Here is a 25,471-nt window from a genome sequence, read left to right as displayed (position 1 = left end):
TCCAAAACTTATAGGGCCACAGGCTTGAAACTTGGTATGCAATGGTAGGTGAGACGGTCACTATTTGTAGAAATAAGTTTATTTCAAGAATCTTGATCAAACAGACATTTTGGAAAATCGAAAATCTGCTGTACCAATGAAGCAAAAACTTCACATACTTGTTCCCACCAGTTAAGACCCCCAAAGTTGTTCAAGGGGTTTAAATCCCATTTTCAAAATGGATCAAAATGAGAATCAGATGGTTGCAACATGTGCAATGTGTGACATACACCAAGCTCATGTATCTTAGATCATCTTATCAAGCATTGTTTTCTGTTGCGTTAGAATGGGTTCAAAACCAGGTGGTTGCATTCATAATAGAGTGTAGGTATATATCCAACTATTTAATGATATACCCAGACAAGGATTGAGAATAATCCAAACTATCAGTATTAGCAGTTTAACTATACATCTTAATCTATATGAGCATTAGAAATTAACTATAATAGGTCCTAGGCCTCAATGCTAGTGCGTTGTAACTTTCACTAGCCCTGGTGAAAATTCACTAGCCAAGAAAAATGTGGAGAAACATCCAATGAATCCTGTATTCATAACTAGTTGAGACACTAATTGTATCTCCTTTCCCAGCCTCTTGCGCATGCATAAGGTAGGAAAACCTCATTTATTTCTTGTGTGTGCTACTGTTAACATCAGCGTCCGTCCGGAGAGCGGAAGGTACGGGGTTCGATCCCCGACCGCGTCACACCTAAAGACGTTAAAAGATGGTACTTGTTGTTACCCTGTGTGGCACTTCGCATTAAGCGGCTAAAACAAGGACTGGTCGGCTCGGAGTCAGTATACTGTGTCTGAGTGGGGTATTCATGTTAAACTGCAGCATGGTATCTCAGTGGGCTAGCACTATAAATCGGCATCCGTCCGGACTAGTACAAGCAGCCACACACACACACACACACGTGCATGTGCGTCGCTATATAAGTGCAATAATCTTGGACGCGACGTTAAACCCAATTTCACCTCACTACTGTTAACATCACTAAATGTTTTGAGTTGTCACAGCATGTTATTTGGTTGTTTTCACCCTGTATTCAGTGAGAATGTTCAGTTTGAGTAATTACTAGTGAGAAGCCAGTGAGAATGTTCAGTTTGAGTAATTACTAGTGAGAAGCCAGTGAGAATGTTCAGTTTGAGTACAGTCAAGTCTCATTAATCCGACACTTGTTAATCCGACACTCGGCTTTATCTGACACAAATGATGGGAACCAATTGATTCAGTGCTATTCATTCCGTTAATCCGACATTCTCGCACTCCGACTTCGACACATCTAATTTGCAACGAATTACCGAAATCACTCATTAATCAGTCTCGTTAATCCGACACAGTGGTCAGCGTACTCTGTGGTCATCTGCCCGCGAGTACACAACCCCGTGTTTTGCCACGCACTGGCTGCAGAGATTAACTTAATAATTAACAGGAAAAGCTATTCAAACCTGTATGTACAAAGCTATACAAATGTAGTTTACAAATTGAAGCCAGATAAATGTGCATGAAGCCAGTTTAAAATACGAACAGGTATATATTAAACATGGTCGACTCACCATGGTCGACTGGTATGTAACAAGAAAGCATGGATGACTTCATTAATATTCAAAACCTGGCTACTGATCTTGGATCGGCAAATGCGATTGGAGCAACGCCACGTGGTATTGCTGTTGGACAACGCCCTATCCCATGCTACTGTCGACATGACTAATGTGAATTGTCACGTTTTGCCACCAAACACCACATCGCACGTTCAGCCACTAGATGCCGGGATTATAAAGAATTTCAAGCTTTATTATAAGAAACAGCAAATGAAATTACACCTCGACAATGTTGATTCTGAAGAACCAGCAATGAGAAATGTGCCTTCAAAATGTTAGAAACAGAAAACACTGACAGACTATTTCAAGTAGATGAAGCAAGTTGTTAAGACAGTAGCACTTGCATTTACACGAGGAAACGTGTGTCGGTGATGTGATAAATTCAGTGAGTAATGTCTCTATTGTTATGTATAAATGGGAAAATTATTATTATTTTTGCACTGTCATTAAATATAAATTAAGGAATGAATGAATAAACAACATAACAATATTAATATTTTGTTTTTAATGATTTTATTACAAGGTACACACGGTTATTATCTATCATGAAAACGTCCGATTTTCGATCACAAATCATTTAATTTCGTTAATCCGACATACTCGTTAATCCGACACAATCATGTGCAACCAACGATGTCGGATTAACGAGACTTGACTGTAATTACTAGTGAGAAGCCAGTGAGAATGTTCAGTTTGAGTAATTACTAGTGAGAAGCCAGTGAGAATGTTCAGTTTGAGTAATAACTAGTGAGAAGCCAGTGAGAATGTTCAGTTTAAGTAATTACTAGTGAGAAGCCAGTGAGAATGTTAAGTTTGAGTAATAACTAGTGAGAAGCCAGTGAGAATGTTCAGTTTAAGTAATTACTAGTGAGAAGCCAGTGAGAATGTTAAGTTTGAGTAATTACTAGTGAGAAGCCAGTGAGAATGTTCAGTTTGAGTAATTACTAGTGAGAAGCCAGTGAGAATGTTCAGTTTGAGTAATTACTAGTGAGTAGCCAGTGATAAGTGATAGAGGAGATCAATCAAGTATCCTGGCAGGGTGACTTGGACCAGAGAGACACCATGGTAAATTGAAGATTATGTCACCACAGGCAAACTAAGCAATATTCCAGCTGTATGACGGCGGTCTATATATAATCAAGTCTGGACCAGACAATCCAGTGATTGACGTCATGAGCATCGATCCACGCAATTGGGATACAATGACATGCATTAACCAAGTCAGTGAGCCTGACCATCTGATCCAATTAGTCGCCTCTTACGACAAGCATAGTCACCTTTAACAGTGAGCATGGGTTACTGGAGACCTATTCTACCCTGGATCTTCACGGGTCCACCACAGGTTTGGGTAAGGGTAATTTGGCAATATTGCTTTAAATGACTTTTTCTCTGGTACTAAGAGATGGGGGTGGTCGGGTAGCCTAGTGGTTAAAGCGTTCGCTCGTCAAGCCGAAGACCCGGGTTCGATTCCCAACATGGGTACAATGTGTGAAGCCCATTTCTGGTGTCCCCCGCCGTGATATTGCTGGAATATTGCTAAAAGCGGCGTAAACCAAACTCACTCACTCACTCACTAAGAGATGGACATCAACCATATTTTGTTTGAAGTATTCTCAGGCGATGGGAATTCACAATTGTACAAATGAAGGGGCTGACCCTCCAAAGGGATTGGGGGGCGGATCCAAAAAGAGTTTATAACTTGGACACAGTTAAGATCCCCACGGTATAACCATATATACAATTGCTGAGTATAATGAGAGGAATGCACATAAGTTACCAGGACTGGCCCTTCTGTTCATCTGTCCGCCACTCCCAAAGGAGTTAGAACCTTGACCATGCAAACCGATATTATCCCCGCCCTATAATAAACAGATACATAGTATACATTTGTTTGTTATGAAGAGAATAATACCTATATATTGCGTAAATATCCAGGTGAGTGAAACAGTCCCTATGGGCCTCTTGTTTTATTTATCATACCGTAGACTTGATGGTATGAATTGAAAACCCCATTGCTTGGACAGTTTCGGTTATTCACTAACTATTAATAAATAGTTTCCCTCTATTTCTCTAAAGTGTAAAAAAACTGTATACCTGTCCTTGTACAGACTCCATGTAATGAACAATAGCTGTGGCAATGCAAGTGTAATGTTATCTAGAATTTTCTACATATGATATTCCTGGAATATTGCTAAAAGCGGCTTAAACCATACCCTCTCACTCACTAATTTCAGGGGGCCTCCAATGCCAGCAGGCGGGGTGAAGAGGCACCTTCTTTTATGGTCACCTCGATATAAGAACAGGAGCTTGTACAACGCAATGATTACTTTGCACAGTATGATCTTTCAGGTCCAAGAATTATATTTATATATTCAAGATAAGCATTGACTTTATGATTCTTCCCACAACTGTTACGCCACCTCTGATGGCAATATGTGGAGTAACGAGGAACTTCCCTTCATCGTCACCTAAATATAAGAACGGGAACATTTTATACGACATTCACTTGTTGGAAATGATCACCTTACTTCAAAGGGTATAATCTTTCAGACCCAAGATTTGTATATTTAACTTAATGTACTGGATACAGCCTCAAATTTATTATTCTTCCCTCTACAGTTACGTCGTGCCTCGGACTGGTTAGGGAGCGCATTTATGTTGCCAACATGGGATCTGGCATTGATCCGAGATTGCTTATCTTGAGCTGCTGAGAGCTAAAAAAAAAATCCTTGAGATTTGGCTGATTGCCTTGATTGCTCTTCACAGTAATTATTCAATTAGTGCCATCATGGAAGGATATTTTTGGAGGTCAGACGCAGGTTTTTTTCCCACTCTTGGCTTGGTTATCCAGTTTTAAGACCCTAGGACACGCTATTGTCTCTTACTGTTTGTTTACCTGGATGTACTCATACTCTTGTTACCTTTCCTTGGACAGGATTGGTTGATCAGGTAACAATCTACGCAGAAGGATTGCGCCGTATGACTGACATGACTACTGGTCGTGGGAGTACATATATTGAGTACACATCTAAACATATCCCCAGCTCCATACCATCGGATTCAGATGTGATAAGGAGTAATGCAAGATGAGTTAAAAAATCTAGTGTAATCTAGCCTTTTTTTATATTTGTATACTTATACTGCATTGCTACGTCTGAGAGCCCACACGTCACACACTTGCCTCCCCATGAAAACTTCAGACAATTTATATTTGACCAACATTAATATGAAAGTTTCGGGACGTCACCACTCCCGGGATGACGTGGCAGCTGGTGATTGGGTGTCCTGCTCTTGAAATGGAATTACCTTTTTTAGCTCACCGGGTCCGCTGGACCAAGATGAGCATATGACATGTCGTCCGTCCGTAGTCTGTACGTCAACGAACAACTTCTTCTTCTGAACCACTAATTGGAAATTAACGAAAGTTGACTGGAAGCATCACTAGGTGTAATAGGGGTAATTTGGCTATATTGCTTTAAACGACTTCTTCTTTGGAACTAAGAGATAGATATCTGCTACTGGGACTGGTCCTTCTGTTCATCTGTCTGGCACTCCCAAAGGTAGTTAGAACCTTGACCATAACATGCAAACCAATATTATCCTCACCCTATAAAAAAACACATACATTGTATACATTTGTTTGTTATGAAGAGAATAATACATTTATGCCAATAGGATTCGCCCTGGGGCATATCTGGAAACTTAGGTCCTGGATCTTAACATGGAAACGGTTCAGATCTTTATGCTACATTTGTAGCTAGAGAAGCACACATTCATGCTGTCAATCAAAATTACGAAAATATTTGCAGTATTATATATATGTACAATGCAAATGTATATTTTGTAATGATTGTGCAAAAATACAGGTGAGTGATATGGGCCTTGTTTCTCTTCAGCAGGACAAATCTAAAAAAATCACAGCTTCATTTCTGTCAAAAGCAAGCAGTAAATGCATTGAGAAGTAATGCAGGAAAAACTTTACAAATATAATAAATGTCAAAATTTTACTTGTAACAGACAAAATACAGGATTTAAGACAGTGATGTATTAGAGGTAGTATTCTTTGAATTAATTACAATGATAACTATTGTTTGATATTTTCAAGTGTTGTGTAATCTTGTTATTAATTCTTGTTATTATTTGCTGTATGTCAAAAGAAACATTTCAATAAATATTGTTTTCATTAATTTTGGCAAAGTCATGTATGAACTGAATAACAGATTGCACCAACTTGCCGTCTATTTACCATGATGATCAGATAACCTCTATTGACACCTTGAATTGAATATATAGTTATTGAGGAAAGGATACATAATATCATAAATGCTATTCTTTGACTTGTTAAATGTTTTATTGTTTCTATTTGACTGTTTTATGTCAGTATAGAACTTATGCAATCAAAACAGCAATTCCCTGAGAAGTATAACACAGAATATAATTTCACTGATAGATGTCAGGAATGTTATGTTAGGATGAGTCTGGATCGTACTAGCCCAACAAGCTAGTGTTTGCCATTTTCTATCAGCTTGAGAACAATTCCATTCGCCTGGGCCTAAAGCACGAGCGTTCTGTTTCACTGAATATCAGGGATGTTGATGAGCTAATGGATAACCATTTGACATGTCTGCTGTGTTGTCTCTGTGAACTAACTGAAAGTGATTGCATATCAGATGCATGTTTCTGCATCTCCGGGAACCATGACTCAGGTGTACCTATATTGCATACTTCATGTACATTTAGGGAAAGTTTATGCAATTCCCAACATCCATTCCACTCTCTTTTATCTCTTCTCGCTGGTTGTAAGCCAACACCATTTCTTTCTGTTGTACTGACTGACAACAATTCAGCAATAAGCCTTGTTCCATGTTCCGCTCTTTCCAGGGATGAAAAATGCATATTTTGTATTTTAATGAAATTGTTGTTTGTAGGTGAGGAGGCTTCAGAATATCTTTTTGAGGCTTTGTTGGAGATGGTGTGTCAGGTGGCTCAAGACAACTACACCCTTGTGTGTATGGATGACTGTGACATGGAGGCTCATACATCAGCAGCCGACTCTCAGGAAACAGGCCAGCGTAGCCCCAAAAGAAGAAAACTGGACCAGGAGACATTCCATGCCAAGCTCAAGTGAGTTATCTCCCCTTCCATGCGCACGGTTTCTATGGCATGCACTGTAAACATGGCCAAAGGTGTTGCCATTGGGTAGACGTTTGCCTTCAATACAGCAAATGTTTATTATTTTGACTTCAATTTAAGCTGTGAACTTATTGTTCCATTATTAATGGATCAATTTTAGGCTGTAAACTGATCAACAAGGGTGCCTGTGAGTACTTGGATAAATAGGTGTGCGCAATTTTGCTGTATCGAATATGTAAAAGTGATTGCTTTTGTTCATTAAATCAATGTTATTTGCAGATGTATAAAATGTAATGAGGAAAATCATTTGAGGATATCCCTGAAGAAACTCTTCCGTCAGTACCAGGGAGACTATGGAGTGTTGTTGTATCTATATTCCATCTTATTGACCAAGGTAAGACTGGCACCACCTCTTGCTAACACCAGGGAGCAATTGCAACGTAAAATTTTCTTCTCAAGAGGGACATCTGTTTTAGGCAACCTGACCCAGTAATATGAACATGGGTCTGAAGTGCAATTTATTAGTTAGTTTCCTAGATTCAGTGTAGGTGTTTAAATAAAATAAGAAAATAAATTCCTCCAAAATTTAAAATAATGATTATTGAGTGGACAGTAAGTGATGCACAGGTTGCTGGGCCCGGAGATGTGGGAAAAGATGCTATTTCAGTCCTTGTTCTGTCACAGTAGTCATACACATCAAAATTAGAAGCAACACTATTTCCAAACCTTTCATAGATTGTACACATATCAAATATACTTTGATATGTAAAATTGAAAATCGGTTGAGGATTTGCTTTCCATTTGTGTGGTGTTGTAAGATAGCAGTGAGGTATTCAAATATAAATAAAATGATTTTATATCTTAACCTGCATTACTACCTTAATGCTTCTACTGCTGTTTGTTTGAATAGGAAGAGCTGGTCTTGGCTACAGAAATTGTACAAACCAGTTGTGTGGCTCTCTTCCCCCCACAGCTACCTGGTGACTGGAAGTGACAACATCAAATGTAATCACATCAGTGCTAGTCATCAGATTGTACAGATGTTTGAGAATAGAGCTCCCCAGTTTGAAGAACCAGATAGCATCCTATACCATAGGTTATCTAATATGTTCTCAACTGTATATATATATAGCCTGGTGTACTAGGGTGGTCAGTTCAGGCTTACATTAGCGAAATTGTTGCCTTATTATGGCTCTTTCCCGCGCTTACTTCGTGAGTGTGTTGTACCATCTGCCATCTTGTTTTGCCATGTTGTCATGTACTCTCTCTCTCTCTCTCTCTCTCTCTCTCTCTCTCTCTCTCTCAAGACAGCACTTGAGGTTCATCGTCCAGCACATCCTTCACTGGCAACCACCGATGCCTTCACCCTGGGTGCCAGTGATCTGGCCTGGCACTTATCAACCTATTTGCCACCAGCCACAATATATCAACTCCGGACCTACATCTCTCTGGTGCCGGACCCTCTGGCTTGGCAAGACAACACATTCAGCATTCCCTGGATAGGCCTAGATGCCACCTGTACTACTTATAAGGGTTCTGCAGAAGATCAAAAACACACCTTACCAGTCGCAACCCTCTCAAGCTCCCAGGGTGGCCACACCTACTGGTACATCCTAACAGTCAGTTGCCACACCCAGCTCCAGACAAGTTTCATCTGCACGCTTGGCACATCTCCACCTGGCCCTAGGTGCCAAGGGTTACTTGGCACACAGAACTTCGACACATACTCTCAATGATGACAAGTGGTGTTCCTTTGAATCCTTCTGTAAGGATATGAAACAGCACCCTATATCGGCATCACCGAAATTTATGGCCCAATTTCTTCTCTATCTCTGCAACAAGCGTCACCTCAAGGGTAGTACCAAAACTACTTATCTGGTTGCCTTCATTTCGGTGCTGGCAGCTCCTATGGATCGCAGAATGACCAAGATCAAGTCACTACCTGCAAGACCTTGGAAGACATGGAAGGCACCCACAGCTTTGGCCCTTTGGTGGTTTCCCAGCAGGTCATTTTCCTGAAGCGCCATTGACTCTTCCCTATGTCCAACCTTACTACCTCTCTGGTGCGTGTCACCCCAGACCAGAAGGTTTATATGCTATGTGCATTAGCTCAGTGTGTCAGTTTTAGACTTAAGCTCTGTTTAATTTCTATAACTGCAATGATACCTGGACATCCTGCATACCTCACTCTCTCGTTTCCTTCCAACAGGAAATGGTCAGTTGATGCCGGACATCGTCGTTGTTGATTTGTGGGAGTTTTGAAGAGAGTTTTGTTGATGATCACATCTGAAGATATGCCTTCCTCTGTACTGTCCAATATAAAGATGCATTAATGATTAATGCAGGATAAGTTAAAACATCTAGTAAAATCTAGTTATTTTTAATTTTGTATACTTATCCTGCATTACTTCATCTAAAGTCGCCCACTTGCTGCAGAGATGCCTCCCAAAGATGTCTTCAGCTGCTCTGTTTTTAGCAGTAATGTGTTGATCAGTCACATCATCACTTTTGTGGGAGCTGTGTAATGGGATTAGCCACACAAATAGTTATAACAACTTCTTCTTCATCAAGACCTCACACTGCTCTTTCTCTGTCAAGAACTAGCAGTAAATGCATTGAGGAGTAATGCAGGATAAGTATACAAATACAAATATATCTGGATTAACCTAGAATGTTAAGTACTCACATGTCTTTTGTTCAGTTCACCTGGTATGGCTAGGGTTTTATTGCTTATAAAAGTTACATCATATGTGAGGGATAGCCATGAAAATAATGAAATTTTAGTTCACCTGCCCAGAATAAAATAACTTTCGTCATGCTCTGTTTCTCCGCCTTTCGTCGTCTGTTGTAAACATCTTTTCTGATGCTCTTCACCAATGGAGCAGAAACTCCACATGTCTGTTCCCATCAATATGGACACACCAATATGGTCAACAAGTTCTGACCCAATTTTAAACATATCCGCCATGGCAGCTATTTGTAAAGCCTGTTTGTCATTGGTAAACATCTTTCCCCTACCATTGGACCAGTAAATTTGAAATTTCACATGCCTGCTAAAAAATAATGATCACACCAAAAATTGTTCAAGAGGTTCAGATCCCATTTTCATAGCGGCCAGTTGAAAAACCTGTTTGTAGTTATTATTTGAGAACATCTTCTACTCCAAAACCATAAGACCAGTGAAGCTAAAACTTCACATGCTTGTTCCCACTAATGATCACACCTTAATTTGTTCAAGAGGTTAAAAACGGATTTTGAAAACTGTTGCCATGAAACTGAATACCTTCTTGTACATGTTAGTATCATTTAACACATTCACCAGTATGAATCAGTAAATAAAACCTGCCAAATGTGAGAGTCAGTACTTTGTCACATTAATTTACTTAGTGTTTAAATAACAGGGACTAAAAAACACGTCTTCTCATCCAGTAGAAAATCATCCAAATTGTAGATACCAAGTTATGATAAATAAAGTACAAAGATATTAAGTGATATTATGCATGTATGGCATATATATGTATTGCAAGAATATCTTCCTATTTGCAGGGCATAGAACAGGTGAAGAATGAGGTGGAGGATCCCTCTGAAGCTCTCATAGATGGCACATATGGCCATGGAAGGTAGGTACTATCATGGAGCTAATAAACGGGGGGACAGGATCAAGCTAGAAACACACTGCACCAAAAAGCCACAATTTTTTTCCTCGTGAAAACTGCACCAAATTAGCAAAAAACAGCACCATATCTATTATAACATACAAAATGGAATATGGTGAAGACATTATCTTACCATTCATCATGCAAGCATTTATCACTAAACCAATATTCACAACATGCAATTATTATGAATATGACATGCTTACAATGTGGTGTTTTCACCAGGCCAGCCTGGGTGACATTTGCAGTGCCATTTTAACTTGAGGGCCATATTACATATGATGAGATTAACATTGAGGTATCAGTATGTTTTCTATGAAAGGGGTGCTCTTGTTCAGTTTATACATTTCAAGGGCTTGTCACTATAGTTCAGTTGAGTTTGAATTTTGTGGATCACACTTCTGGTGAGGGCACTCCTCATGAGAGCATCTAGAGTTAGGTATTGCCCACACTGAAACTCAGGTTATGGAACATGATGTTGCCTTTGACAAGTTACTTCACCCAACAGTGAATGGGTACCCAGCGGGATTATATGGACATGTGAATGTAGAACTTTATGTGCTTTGTATGTGCTATAAGCATTCTTTTTGTGGATTCAGTGCAATGCAAATGTACATAACAACAAGGCTTTTCTGATAAAGTTGCCTATCCTGGTAATACCACAGTTTCCTGAAACAAGAATGACTGGAGTTTTGGACGGTTAGCTGACCAAAGCACAAAATATTTTACTTGAGTTGAAATGTTTGCAGACCATTTTCAGTCAGCGTTTGTTTCTTAATGCATCTAAGTGTTTTTTTAGATCTTGATGACCAGGTATTGAGGGAACTGCTAGTCAGAAAACAAGCACTCACTTTCCATGATTGGGATGTGCTTGTTTTCCTTGCCCTGAAGATATTTCCATTTGATCTTATGAGTATGTCTAGTTCGAAGCTGGTTATGGTAGCCTCAACTGTGGCTATGCTTGTGCTTCCAGTGATTGAAGATGTGGTCTTGATCAGGGTTCCTATCTCACATCTGGACAAAGCTGATTTGTACAGTAGATTTTGATGTACACGCTTTAATGTGCTTCATAGCTCGCTGCTGGGAGCTCATCACTTCAAATTGTAAACAGCCTAAACACTTTGGAATTCCTTATGAAATCAAGACTTTTGCTGGAAGCTTTAGACTTACTTAAAATAGCCTATCAACAGAACAATCTGGCTTTATCATGTTTATTCACTTGTAGAGTGCTGTATTTAATTTTGACATTTCTTTACATAACTTAGCACAAGGGATAATATTTCCTTACAACTACCATCAGTGTGTCATGATAATCACAACAGCATTATACAGAATATCTTTGTAGTTGATTCTGTATCCTCATGAGACCTATGAAGATCCAGGGTAGAATAATGAATAGGTCTTCAGCAACCCATGCTTGCCTTAAACGGTTACTATGCTTGTCGTAAGAGGCGACTAACAGGATTGGGTGGTCAGGCTCGCTGACTTGGTTGATGCATGTCATCGATCCCAAATGCTAGGATTGATGCTCATGATATCAATCACTGTATTGTCTGGTGAAGACTCGATTATTTACAGACCGCCATCATATAGCTTGAATATTGCTGAGTTAGGCGTTTAACAACCAACCAACCAACCAACTGTATCCTCATGAGGATTGAGTTGTTTTCAGGGTTGTGTGAAATCATCCCTAACACGTGAAAATGAAAGGAATATTTTGCTAAGAACATTTACCTTTTGTATGTTCATTCTGCAAGGACACCTGCATTTTGTGCTAGAGGTAATAAGACAATAGCTAGTAAAAGGACCACACTAACAATTGCAAGCTTCAATCCAAATTTTTCACAACCAATCAGAATCCAAACAGCAAGAATCTGTGTGTCAATGAACTGTAGCATGGTATGCTGTACTTACAAAATATTCAACATTTGTTGCAGCCAGAGTTTGATTAACCTCCTCCTGACGGGCAAGGCAATCTCCAACGTGTGGGACAATGACAAGGATGTGTCTGGTTTACGTGAGTCAAGGGGCAGATCAATGCCCTTCAATTTGATTAACTTCATCAATTTAGTTTATTGGAAATACTGTTTGAAGACCAGCTGACCATTTGTCTTGATCATTATGAATAAAAACGTGGTCAGTAAACATATGACATTGGGCTTCAGTTACGAAATGGGAGCCACTTCCATCATGTACTTTCTTCTCCACGTAATCAGGAAGTTCATCTTGCAGTATATCCTGGACATCCATTTTTTCAACCAGTTTTGTCAAACAACAATTATTTTCTATGGGAGATGCAAAGAATTTGTCTCTATTTTCAAACTTGTTGGATAAATTTTATCGGTTTTACATACATATGTAAGTTTTCAATTACCGGTAACTGGTTTGAATAACAAAGCTTTAACTAAAAAAGCACTGGAACAAAGGCTGTCATTGGTTCATACATTCTTGTTAACTGCATGAACTTGCAACCTGTTCAAGTGAAACCATGATGCTATCTGATTTTCCTAAAAGTTGCAACAACTGAACAAGATAGAAGTAGGACTTAAGTTAAGATATCCATGTTGTTACTGTACCTGTTCTGGCTTTTTGAATGTCCAGATAAGTTAACAAGTGATATTAGCATGTTTTATTGTTTTGTGTATCATTCAAGCAGTAACATGAAATATTTCACAACGATTGCTGGTGGGTGTTCAGCGCAGTAGATAGAGAGGTTGGGAATTCAAAACAAAACTCTAAAGTTTGATTCCCACTTTCATCAAAACATTTGCAGTTGCTTATGAGGTTTGTCGTATAATGACCAGTTCCCCATCACTGTGCATGTGGTACGTAGCACATGCCTAGGTAAACAGTTACCTGAAGTACTTCTGAATAACTGGTAAAGGGCATCAACTAGAGTAAATGTGTGACAGTTCAGATTTCCAGATAAATAAGCATTTTCTATATAGTATTAGTGTGGCTTCTTTGAATGGCATATGAAGTGTGGGATTTAAAAAAAATCCTATTTTCAGATAATTGGCCTGAAACAAAAGTGGCTGTGTTTGTTGTTTTGACTGACTTCACCAGGATATTACTCATAATCAGCTGATTATTGAATGTGATACGGGTCTACAACCTGTTGTACATTGATTGTACTGAACGGTCACCAGAATTACAATATCCAGTGTATCCATATCCCCAACTAATACGCAACTGATATATAATAGTCCTGTATAAATTTATAGTTTTGTTTTTACACGTGGTAGTTTTTCCAAACAAATATTACCTCTCTAAAATACATTGTATTTGCTTGTTTTGCCATTGATTTTGATTACTCCTATATCCTGCTTTTTATCCCCCGCTGGGCCAGAATGGCCAAAGGGGGATTATGTCGTGGCGCAGTCCGTCCGTCCGTCTGTCCGTCTTACAGAGGGTACTAAGCTTGAGGGTACTAGACTTGTGAAATCAACTTCTCCTACAGTTTCCAGAGAATATCCCTGACACTCTACACACAAGATGTCGACATGTTGATATGTGCTACATACCCTGGTGAACCAAGCCAAGCAGACACATGCTCATTCAACCTTAAGTGCTACTTTTCATGGATTCTCCCAAGAAAACATTTGTACCATCTGGCAAGGAAGTTCACTGATTAGACAGGAGTTAGTTCAGAAGGGACAAGTCTTAATACACTCATGACTCAAGACCTGTGATGTTTGGAATTATGTACTCCCATTAATTGTCAAACAACTAGAACAGGTTGTATGGTACCCCATTAGACAGGAAGGAAGGTATGACCCTATGGAGTTTGGATTTGGGGTCACTCCCACTTTTATTACTGACTTTTAACAATCCAGGGTTTTCCAAGATGTCAGAAGCCACTGATCCCTGGGGTATATTCTCGCAATGATGTAATGGAGGTTGGGTATTCACAAGAATTATCAAACAATAGCTATCAATGTAAATAAATTCAAAGAATACCACCTTTTTTACATCTGGAGCAAAATATGCATCTGGGATGGATGTTGGAAGGAACTACGGGTTTCCAGCCTTGCACATTGTGGGTGCTATGGAAGGTGGGATACTATTACTGTCACAACTCATATGTATAGTTGACAGTGAAGAGGACTTCTGATGAAAATTTGATTTCTTTTATTTGTATAATGTTATCCAAAATGCACAATTTATGGCAATGATGTAATACAAGTGATTATCTTTGAAATGCTAACAATGATAACTATTGTGAGATTTTTGTATACATACAAAGGTTGTTTCATTATGCATGACAGATATATTGCAGCTACAATGTTGATCAACTGTTGCCCTGCTGCGTGTTACTGTTTCCTTATTACATGTGTGTTATTGTTTCCTTATTACATGTGTATTGTTTCTTCATAACATGTGTGTAATGTTTCCTTATTACATCCGCATTATTGTTTCCTTATTTTATGTGTAATGTTTCCTTATTACATGTGTGTTATTGTTTCCTTATTACATGTGTGTAATGTTTCCTTATTACATCTATGTTATTGTTTCCTTATTATATGTGTGTAATGTTTCCTTATTACATGTGTGTTATTGTTTCCTTATTACATGTGTGTAATGTTTCCTTATTACATGTATGTTATTATTTCCTTATTACATGTGTGTTATTATCCAGGGCTGCAGGGCATCAAGAAACAATCCCCCGTGGGCTTCCTTACGTTGTTGGAGCACCTGCGCTACTGTGAGGTGATTACATGATGACTTGCCACTCACCTTGCTTTGGACTCCACTACTATGGAGCATTGTTATCTGGATAAGGAAGAGGTCAAATGTGTGCCGTTAAAATATACCTGCTTAACGTCTCCAGTTGTGAAATTGTTGAACTATGTTGAATATACTTATTGCAAAGCTTAGTTCTTCATCCCTCTTATTGGTGTTCCTGTTTGTCCCTGCTAATATGTTGGAATGGTTTCATTCAGGTAGGCTGGTTTCTGAAGAACCCCAAGTACCCTATTTGGATTCTAGGAAGTGAGACACACCTGACAGTCTTATTCACAAAGGTAAGTGATGGATTCAAGTAATGAATTGATACTTATCATGTTTACATTCTTCAGAAACTCACATACATTGAGAATACTACACTCATTCTCGTTAGATACCATAGAAAGTTCATGAGTGATATATGCCCAAAATATGCCCAAAGATGGGCATTGTTGACATTTGACATTGTTAACATTTCTATGCATACACATTAACAACATGCGCTTGAAGTTGTGTCCTGGTACGCAGGACATCTATAAGAAAATTTGAGAAGTCACATTAGCGCCGCGCTTTGAATATCGGACCAACAGTTGGTCACTCGAACTGCTGGGGTCCCATCTGTGCAATCAAAATGGTTCTGTTTCCTTGATCTATCAGCTGAATTTATATCATGTCCGTACCATTTTGGAAGAGGGAAATCAGAGTGTTTGCCAAAGACATTCATGTTAACTGTACAACCCTATAATGAAGACCTGAAAATCAACAAACTCAAGTCTGCTTGCATGTTAGTGACAGCTTCAAACGATCAAAGGGCAAGCGTGATCTACTCACAGCGTTTTACGCTAGAGAAAGGGAATGTACGTTATTGTTCACATTTGGGATATTTAATCAGAAGTCAGGCACTCTTCTGCATAGTTTTCGAATGATATGTATCGGAAATGTTCATTTTGAGTAATCTGATCGTGCAGTCGTGAACAAACAACTCCCGAAACACTGCCACAAAATACGCTTCGAAGGGGACACTGGCACAACCGGATCATCCCAAGTAAGTCTCAATATCTGTCCAGATAGTTTAAACTGGCTTCATTTCACCACGCTTATGTTAAATCAAATTGAAAGATGCGAAAGTGGTCGAGTGCGTCACTCTCATGGGAACCCAAGATGTATTGGTTGGTAGTCGTACATTGTAAATATATACGGCTCGATTATATAATGTATGTAGAAGCTCGATGCATAACCTATAAAGAATGCAAACAGAAATTCATGTGTGTGACTATCATGTTTTGTTTAAAAAAAGTTTGTAAATATCCATCGCTCTCATGGGATTGCTTCAGGTCTGCCTTGTCGTTTCAAAATGAATGACTCTCACGATTTTTTATGAATGAAAAAAGTAGTCCAGGTGTGACAGAGGTCACGGTTATCGAATCAAAACAAATAAAACAAGGTCAACCTTGTATGACACACGTGTGACGTACGGATTTAGTATCTTACCACCTGTATCTTCACCATGTTAGTTATATATTGTGTTATGTTATGTGTTATGAGGGGAACATAGGAATGGGATCTGTCCGCCCGTCTGTCATTCTGTCCATCACGTTTCATTTCTGAAGCAGAACTCAAAACCCATTTAATATTTCTTAACCAAACTTTGCACACATATCACTTGGGTGCTGAACTGGTGCCTTTTGCCACTTAGAGATTTCTAACATTTTTAATTTTTCTGGTTTCCATGGAAAAAAGTTTGACTTCGTATTTTTCTGGGTAGGGTTCTTTTCCGGGCTATAACTTGCAAACTATTACATATTTTTACACAAGACTTTGTATGTGTACAGACCTGGAGATGAATTGGTGTCTTTTGCCAATCGGGGTATTTGATATTTTCCATTTTTCATGAAATATGTCAGGCTAGAGTGCATTTTTGGGTGATGTTTCATTTGGGTTGCAATTCAGAGACAATCTTACGTTGTATGAATGTTTGCATATACACAGGTCAAAGAACAAAACAGTACCTCCTCCTTATATGGATATACTAGTCTTTTAATTTCTCTGCCATTAATGAATATGTTAGCTGAAATTTTATCAAAACAACCATATATGATTTATGATGCAACAATTTAGTTTAAACAGAAGTAACGCACACTAAGCTTTGACTTGATATCAGAACAGAGTACAATTTTATAATTCTACACTTGCCCATAATTTGGAAATGAAAAATCTATGCATCTAGAAATTAACTGACTACACTTGATGCATCTTGGTCAAATATAATTAGACTGCATTTTCTTATGTTAGGCTGCATGTGTGCAATACTGTTAATCTTGAAATTAACGCGAGCGTGAACTAAATGCAAGTGGTCTTTGCCTGCATTAATTAACTTCGCATGTATGTCACTAAATGACTATCAACAATAAGACAGCCTCACTGCACACTTAGGATAGCGGAAATACCAACTTAAATGTAAACACAAAAGCACGGTTTATTGAGCAGCAGTTGTAACAAGTATATAGCAATGTCATTTAAAGAATGGGAATTACACAATGGGTATTCCAGTGAGTTATCACTGCAGGGGTCAAGAGTTCTACCCACTTGTGTCAAGCTTGTTGACACCTTCTAACACATACCAATCATTGAACTGTTGTTGGTTCAATTATTTTATTGCCTTTGAACATCCTTAATACCAGTGAACAGAGTAAACATATAAACTGTGTGTTGTTTTTAGGAAAACACTGTTTATTGATTTTACGGAAATGCTTTACTCAGTTATAATAAGTGGTGCTATTTGCTGTTGGATTGGATTAAGGTAAGGATATGTATCATTCCACTGGGGATTGGATTGGGGGAGTCGCATTGATATTGAGTCGCATTGATATTGAGTCGCATTTTTGGCTAGGGGTCTGCAGTCGTATTAATTTGGAGATGCATTAATTTCCAGATTTACAGTATTTAGGTAGCGAACCCAGCATGCAAACATAAATTTGTTGCTCCTCATGTTTGTTCATCTTTCAATCGAATGTGGAACAAATGTAGAGAGAAAGATCACTTCTCACTGTACAAAAGTTCCTAAATGAAATCAATAATGTTCTCTGCAACCTTTTCTGTTTGGTAAATATTCTATGAGTATTATATGCTTGTTATAAGTTATTTCTGATGATTGTTAGTGGCAGTGCGAGATAAGTTTCTAGAAGGTTGGCTGCACCTTAATGTGAATGAGGTGAGGGCGATTTGAGGCCTTCTTTGACTTGACTTGTGATTTTTCTACCTGCCCAGTGAGGGTGGGTTGCCTATCTTTAAGCACCAACTTTCCTGCCTGATTCCCAAACTGTTCAGTGGTTTCAAGAATGGAGTACATACCTCATGCAAGACATTCAACTGTGCCAAATTCTGGACATTCATGAGTGCACTGACCTGTAATAGAGCCTGTTAGGTTCTGCGTGGGTAGAGTTCGTTTCCGGAGCATAACTCATAAACTGTTCAATATTTTTTCATCATACTTTGCAGGTTTGTCAGGTACATGCTGAACTGGTGCCTTTTGCTACTTAGAAATTTTAGAAATTTTAATTTTTTTTACGTTTAATTGGCAGCAAGATGGACTTAAGTTCCAAACTCTTCTTTTTTTTACAATTTCCATGACAAGTTCCATTTCGGTTAAAAAAGGTTAGAGTTTGTTTAGATTTAATTATGTCATAAATTCTGCAACAGGGGCGGGGGATATAGCCACGTTAGTGGCAAACTCTTGTTTTATCTTATCGTGACTGACCGCTCTCCGTGGTCTTGTGGTAGAGCGACCGCCCGGAGAGCGGAAGGTCCGGGGTTTGATCACCGGCCGCGTCATACCAAAGACGTTAAAAGATGGTACTTGTTGTTACCCTGTCTGGCGCTCGGCATTAAGGGGCTAAAACAAGGACTGGTCGGCTCGGAGTCAGTATACTGTGTCTGAGTGGGATATTCATGTTAAACTGCAGCATGGTATCTCAGTGAGCTAGCACTATAAATCGGCATCAGTCCGGACTAGAACAAGCAGCCACACAAACACACACACGTACATGCACGTTGCTATATAAGTACAATAATCTTGGACGCGACGTTAAACCCAATTTCACCTCACCTCTTATTGTGACTCATACTTATTGCTTATCTCTCTCTCTTTCGAATAGGTGGTGGAAACCTCCTGTGCTGTTCCCAAAGAACAGAGAAAACAACTCACCCCGACACACCCTTACTCCCTGCAGGCTCACCGAAACCACATGACCAAGCACAGTAGCTTATCACTCTCCTATTTTCGCGCCATCTGCGTAGATCGGAAAATTTTCTGTGCTTCATAATCCAAGCCATCCGTTCATATGGAAGCAAATAGTACATTAGTATAATAACTATCCAACATTAGATGTGTAATAAACCTTATGCACGGTCCTTGACGCCTTTACACTACACAAGAATTATCTCACAAGAAAAACTTATGTACAAAGACGTGGATTACGGATAGACGACTGATAGTTTAGCCACTGATACATTCTGTATCAAAGGGGATGATATAGCACACTAACCATCCCACAGATAAAACAATCTACTATGAGACTGCTGGCATGACACACTCAGACCTGACTCAAGAGTAGAAATTTTTGCATGACGATAAAATGAAACAAAGACATTGAAAGAATTTACTTTCAATCCTAATCGGTCAAAAGAGGTAAACCAGGTCTACCACTATAGGCTCTTGTCAGGATGGTCTACCAGTATTCGCCCTTGCCGGGAATCATTCAACCAACATGAAACCCTATTAGAGGGAAAGAATTGGCGGCAAAATTCACTGAACTTTTGTTTGATTGATTGTTGTTTAATGCCGCACTCAGCAATATTCCAGCTATCACCGAAATGTCAAATCTGACATTTATGAAGTGATGGTCACCAATCTCAAGATCGATACACATCCAAACTGAAAAGATCATCATAGTTCAACAGCCATTTAGACATTCGACACACTAGTCATATACTAACGGGTACCAAATTCAAGAATCATCATTCATACGTTTGCCAACATACCTCTCATCGTGGAATAGTTCAACCACCGTTGAACCAACACATTAGACAGGGACAGGGACAATTACCAAACTCTCACCATGTGGGTTGACACAATGAGACAATTTGGAGTGATAATCACCAATCTCAAGACGGCATTATGCACGTCGAAACAGAAGAGATCACAATACCATCAACAGTTTTTAAAATTGTTGTTTTAATGCCGCACTCAGCAATAGTCCAGTCAGCACAATAGCCATGTGCTATCGGGTACTCACATTCCGGAATCATGATTCTCACCTAGGGATCCAGACCCCACTATAGTGATTGCAGTACATTATCGCTTCGGTGTACCTGTACTAAGAGGGATCATTCAGTCATGGCCCTTCAAAACAATATAGACTTCAACTGGGAAATGAAATGAAATACCAATAATACGATCGAAAAACTTCTCATAGCTGCTTACATGCATCAAATGTCATGGGAATCCAACTACTACTGCACCGGAAACGTCACAGATTTACAGGGACCTGATTGCACACCGTTACGCTTCAGAACTCCACTCATGACTTTGTTTACCTATCATAGAGCTCACATTGCATTGTCAGTGTATGGAGCATTGGAGCTCACACCACCCCGGCAGAATGCGGTATTTCTGCACAGGAGGGATTTACATGTCACGTGTCAAGATTTCATCGCCTGTAAATAAACCTGATTATGCTGAGATTACGTCATAATTGATCTAATATGAGCTGTGCAGTGTACAGATCGGTTCGCATGATTATTTAGACGTAATACTGTAACCACACGATCACACACATGTTGCTATACATCAATGGGATTGGATCACTGATTTTAGTAGGCCGCCAATGACGACAGGCCTGAGTATTTTCACAATGAGACACCACGCTTCATTGTCACTGCCACTGAACAAACCCAACGATCTCTGATCAGATTAGTTGGGTATCGATCTTCAAGATGCTCCCATACATCCAGCATCCAGGAAATATCTATTAAAAAAAGACAACATTACCAATAGGCTATCCTGCCCTTTGGAATTGCTTTGACCCAATGGCAATGTATACGAGTGACCAAACCAGTTGTGGCATTTCGTCACATGGGGAATCCATGGTGCATTTTACCTGGACAAAGGGATTCAAGCCCCAGTATCAACAATAAGCTCAGACTACAATTGAGTTTCACCCTGAAATTATTAACTCAGTTAGGTTTGTTAATTAATATTCAGAAGTCTGACTTACAACCATTCAAGGATCTCAATTACCTTGGGTCAGGTCTCAAGGTTTCCAATGAACCAGAATAAAACCCAAGCACCAAAAGATCGTCAGATAAAAGAAAACAATTACCTGTCAGCAACAATTTACAATCAAGTCTCAGCAACGAATGGCAAGTGATACTGGGCCTACTCACATCAGCCCAAGCGTTGATCATCCGAGACAGGCTACACTTATGCCCAAATCACAGATTCTCTAAATCCATACCTAGGAAACCATGATTTAAGACTCCGATTGCTACACATTTTGAGGAAATACCTCTTGTGATGGACAGTGAAATCAATTGTTTGAGCAGGAACTTGTAAAACGAGCCGGATTACAACAACCACCTATTCCTGGATGCCTCACTTCGAGGTTGGGGAGCCCTCTTCAAGGTAGAAGTGACATCGGGCCTATGGTCAGAAGCAGAAAAGCTCTAACACATAAATTATCTGGAATATGAGGCTGTAATCAATGCAATATTTCACCGGGCCCCACAGTTAAGAAACCAACGTCTGATGATCAGGACACACAATTCAACTGTGGCATACACTATAAATATTCAAGGCACGATCAGAGAGCCTCCTGAAGTTGACTTTTCAACCTTATGAGCTGGTAGGTAATCTGAACTTGACAATAAAAGCAACACATATACTGTGAGACAAATGTTGCTCCCCTCCATCCTTGATTCAGAGGATACAGGATTTATTCCTAGGCCCAGTCAGAGCCTTACAAATATACCTACAAAAGTCTAAACCTAGAAGACAAGGTTTTAAGAGGTTTTTTATTCCTTTGTAAAGGAATAACCACACAGAAGTATCCAGAACAACTATCTCATTTGGATGAGAGCTGTCATTCTGAGAGTATACAGAGCAGGCGGTTTGGATCCCCCATGAGCCTCCAACCCTCATGAAGTGAGAGCTATGTCTCTATACTAGCACTTCTTGACAACTACTCGATACCATCAATCATAGAAGGCTGCTTCTGGGAATCTCATACTGTCTTCGTCAATCATTACCTCAGAGATTTCACAACAGAAGATGTAGCAGACATTCTTCAATTCGGACCACTTGTCATTGCACAGCAACTCACGAAACCTACCAGAAGATAGGCACGATACACTCACCCACAAATCACGCAGACTCATGGAAGTCAGGATACTGTTCCATAACCAACGACCGAGAGTCCATGCTCCCTTGTTTTACTATGTAAATCAGTGCATGAGTGTTAATGATTGTGTTTAAGATTATCAATCTTCTCTTAACACTAGAATCGTTTAAGGCAAGCAAGATTTAACAAATCTTTGCAAACCTTACAAATCCACAAATCTATATGATTTACTTCCATTTTTGCTGCTCACAAAAAAAGTAAGGTGGTACCCCAATAAAGAAATAACACTAAAGATTAACAACGTTCCCTTGAGGTTGATAGAACAGATTGACGTTAATCACACATACAGGTGGAACCCACCACCTACTGTGATATTCAAACAATAAGTATGAGTCAGGATATGATAAAATATGTATTTGTTAGAGTAAAAATATCATTTCTACTTTTCCTGACTCATACACATGAGTACCCTCTCGGCCTTCACCTCTTTCCACTGATGTGTTTCGGACCATTATGTAGGAAAATAGAGAGACGGATAAGTTACTGGGTTTGGTCCCGTGGTCCCGGTTTGCATGCACTGAGCAAGGGTACGTTAGGGTGAGCTGTTTTCTCTGTTCTTTGGGAACAGCACAGGAAGTTTCCACTACCTTTTCGGAAGAGAGAGAGATAGGTTATAAGTATGAGTTAGGATAAGTATAAATGATATTTTTACTCTAAAAAATACATTATTATTTATTGATCTTTTTTACTTAACATATTTAATGATTTCACAATTTTGTAATGTATGTACAGATATCTGGGTTAACCTTCCCATTTCAACTTGGGAATCAACTCGAAGCAGGATTTGGGGGCTTGCCCGGGATTTGATTTAAATTTGCAGAAAATTCTAAACAAAGCATATCAGTGCTAAATTTGCCAGTTTTCATTCTTTCCTCAAAGCTTTACACAGGATTATTGTGAAATCATTAACTCTGACGTCTAGTTTGTCAAGTCTCAAATAAGCACTGAGGAGCTAATCAGTGTTTTGAAGATATCTGAATTGTTAGCTGTAACTCAGCATTATGGCTCTGCACATCCTCCAGACTACTGAATGCAAGGTTGTTGAAAGGTGTTGAGAGGTGTCTCCCTTTGACTTGCTGTGTTTGTAAAAGTACATGAAAGTAATGAATCAGTCATAAAGTGCCTCCTTAGCTTGATCAAGTTAATACTTTTATCTTCAAACATTTCATAAATATCATGTTACTTGTTACAAGCTAAAGTCCAAATATTGTGAACAGATGATGAGTACTGTTGTGTTTCAATTCATTTGTCATTTCCAATGTCAGCATGATGAATTTCCAGATTAATGACATTATTTTTTCTTGTAGTAATGTGACAGATGTTGTTCCATTTGTTCAGATCAATGTTTCCGATGTTTTATTTTCCAGGAACAGAGCCTTGTGACACAAGAGAGTCCTGAGTTAAATGCTAAACATATATTTTCAAGATATGACCCAGAAGGTAAGAAATACCTTGTCAGTGCATTATATTGTAGAGAAATATGTCAGAAAATGCTGTGTTATTTGAGAAAGTCTGTTTTTTCCCCATTCAACAACACTCGCGTTTAATTCATTTAATTTTTTCACTTATCCTGCATTACTCCCTTACTCGCATGGTTCTGGACACCACACCCACATCTCGTCCGAGAACGTCCCATGGATCTGGACACCACACCCACATCTCGTCCAAGATCGTCGCATGGATCTGGACACCACGCCCACATCTCGTCCAAGATCGTCGCATGGATCTGGACACCACACCCACATCTCGTCCAAGATCGTCGCATGGATCTGGACACCACACCCACATCTCGTCCAAGATCGTCGCATGGATCTGGACACCACACCCACATCTCGTCCAAGATCGTCGCATGGATCTGGACACCACACCCACATCTTGTCCGAGAACGTCGCATGGATCTGGACACCACACCCACATCTCGTCCAAGATCGTCACATGGTTCCGCGTCTCCTAGCTCCTCTAGGCCCAGATCAAAGTTGTCTCGGTCTGGCCTCTGCTCACAGAGCCATTCACCTGTCTGTTAGAAGGATCCCACCTATCGTTCCGACTATTCTGAAGAATCCTTCTGGACACCACACCCACATCTCGTCCGAGAACGTCGCATGGTTCTGGACACCACCCCCACATCTCGTTTGAGAACGTCACATGGTTCTGGACTCCACACCCACATCTCGTCCAAGATCATCACATGGTTCAGCGTCTCCTAGCTCCTCTAGGCCCAGATCAAAGTTGTCTTGGTCTGGCCGCTGCTCACAGAGCCATTTACCTGTCCGTAAGAAGGATCGCACCTATCGTTCCGACTATTCTGAAGAATCCTTCGTTCCAGATTATGGCCCTCCCACTCCAGACATAAACACTCACTTAGATCTGAATCAAGTTGCTGACTGGATGTGAATAAGAAGGACACGATATGGTCCAACCCAACGTCCATTCCCCCCAGACACCTTTGTTGACGGTTCTCACCTCGGCGCTGGATGAGGACTTTTTGAAGCTCTCCCTCACTCCCGCCTTTGAAACACCTCGCTAAAGGAGAGATGACTTCCCTGTCCATTCGTTTGAAGTGGCTGATGGAGCTCATGTCCTAGATGACGGCCTCCATTGATCACCTTCAGACGGTTATGTCATACCAATTATGCCAACCTTGGACCAGCCATACTCAACAACGCTATTACAGATACACATATGCTTCACCGGCGATGAAACTGCTCTTAAAACTTAAGAGCACGTCTCCCAGCGCGGGTCATTCAAGCCCTCCAAGTCAGGAAATTATCAGCCTCGTTGAGTTCCCTCAAGAACCACACTCAATCTTCCTCATCGTATCGCGGCAGAGGGCATGGCTGTGGCAAACCTCAATGAAAC

General features: G+C 39.7%; 1 protein-coding gene across 1 annotated transcript in view; it reads left to right on the top strand.

Annotated features, from left to right (window-relative positions):
• Positions 1-25,471, top strand: part of LOC139473389 (ubiquitin carboxyl-terminal hydrolase MINDY-3-like) — a 75,875-nt gene that overhangs the window by 6,608 nt on the left and 43,796 nt on the right. Inside the window, exons 3-9 of the mRNA XM_071255946.1 lie at positions 6,570-6,765; positions 7,054-7,168; positions 10,321-10,394; positions 12,368-12,447; positions 15,070-15,140; positions 15,374-15,454; positions 23,980-24,052. Coding sequence (XP_071112047.1) covers positions 6,570-6,765; positions 7,054-7,168; positions 10,321-10,394; positions 12,368-12,447; positions 15,070-15,140; positions 15,374-15,454; positions 23,980-24,052 — 690 coding nt within the window. The remainder of the gene's footprint in view (positions 1-6,569; positions 6,766-7,053; positions 7,169-10,320; positions 10,395-12,367; positions 12,448-15,069; positions 15,141-15,373; positions 15,455-23,979; positions 24,053-25,471) is intronic.

This window comes from Haliotis cracherodii, unplaced genomic scaffold, assembly GCF_022045235.1.
Source record: "Haliotis cracherodii isolate W230 unplaced genomic scaffold, xgHalCrac1.p SCAF_28, whole genome shotgun sequence".
Taxonomy (NCBI): domain Eukaryota; kingdom Metazoa; phylum Mollusca; class Gastropoda; order Lepetellida; family Haliotidae; genus Haliotis; species Haliotis cracherodii.
This window is presented reverse-complemented; position numbering and strand designations above follow the sequence as displayed.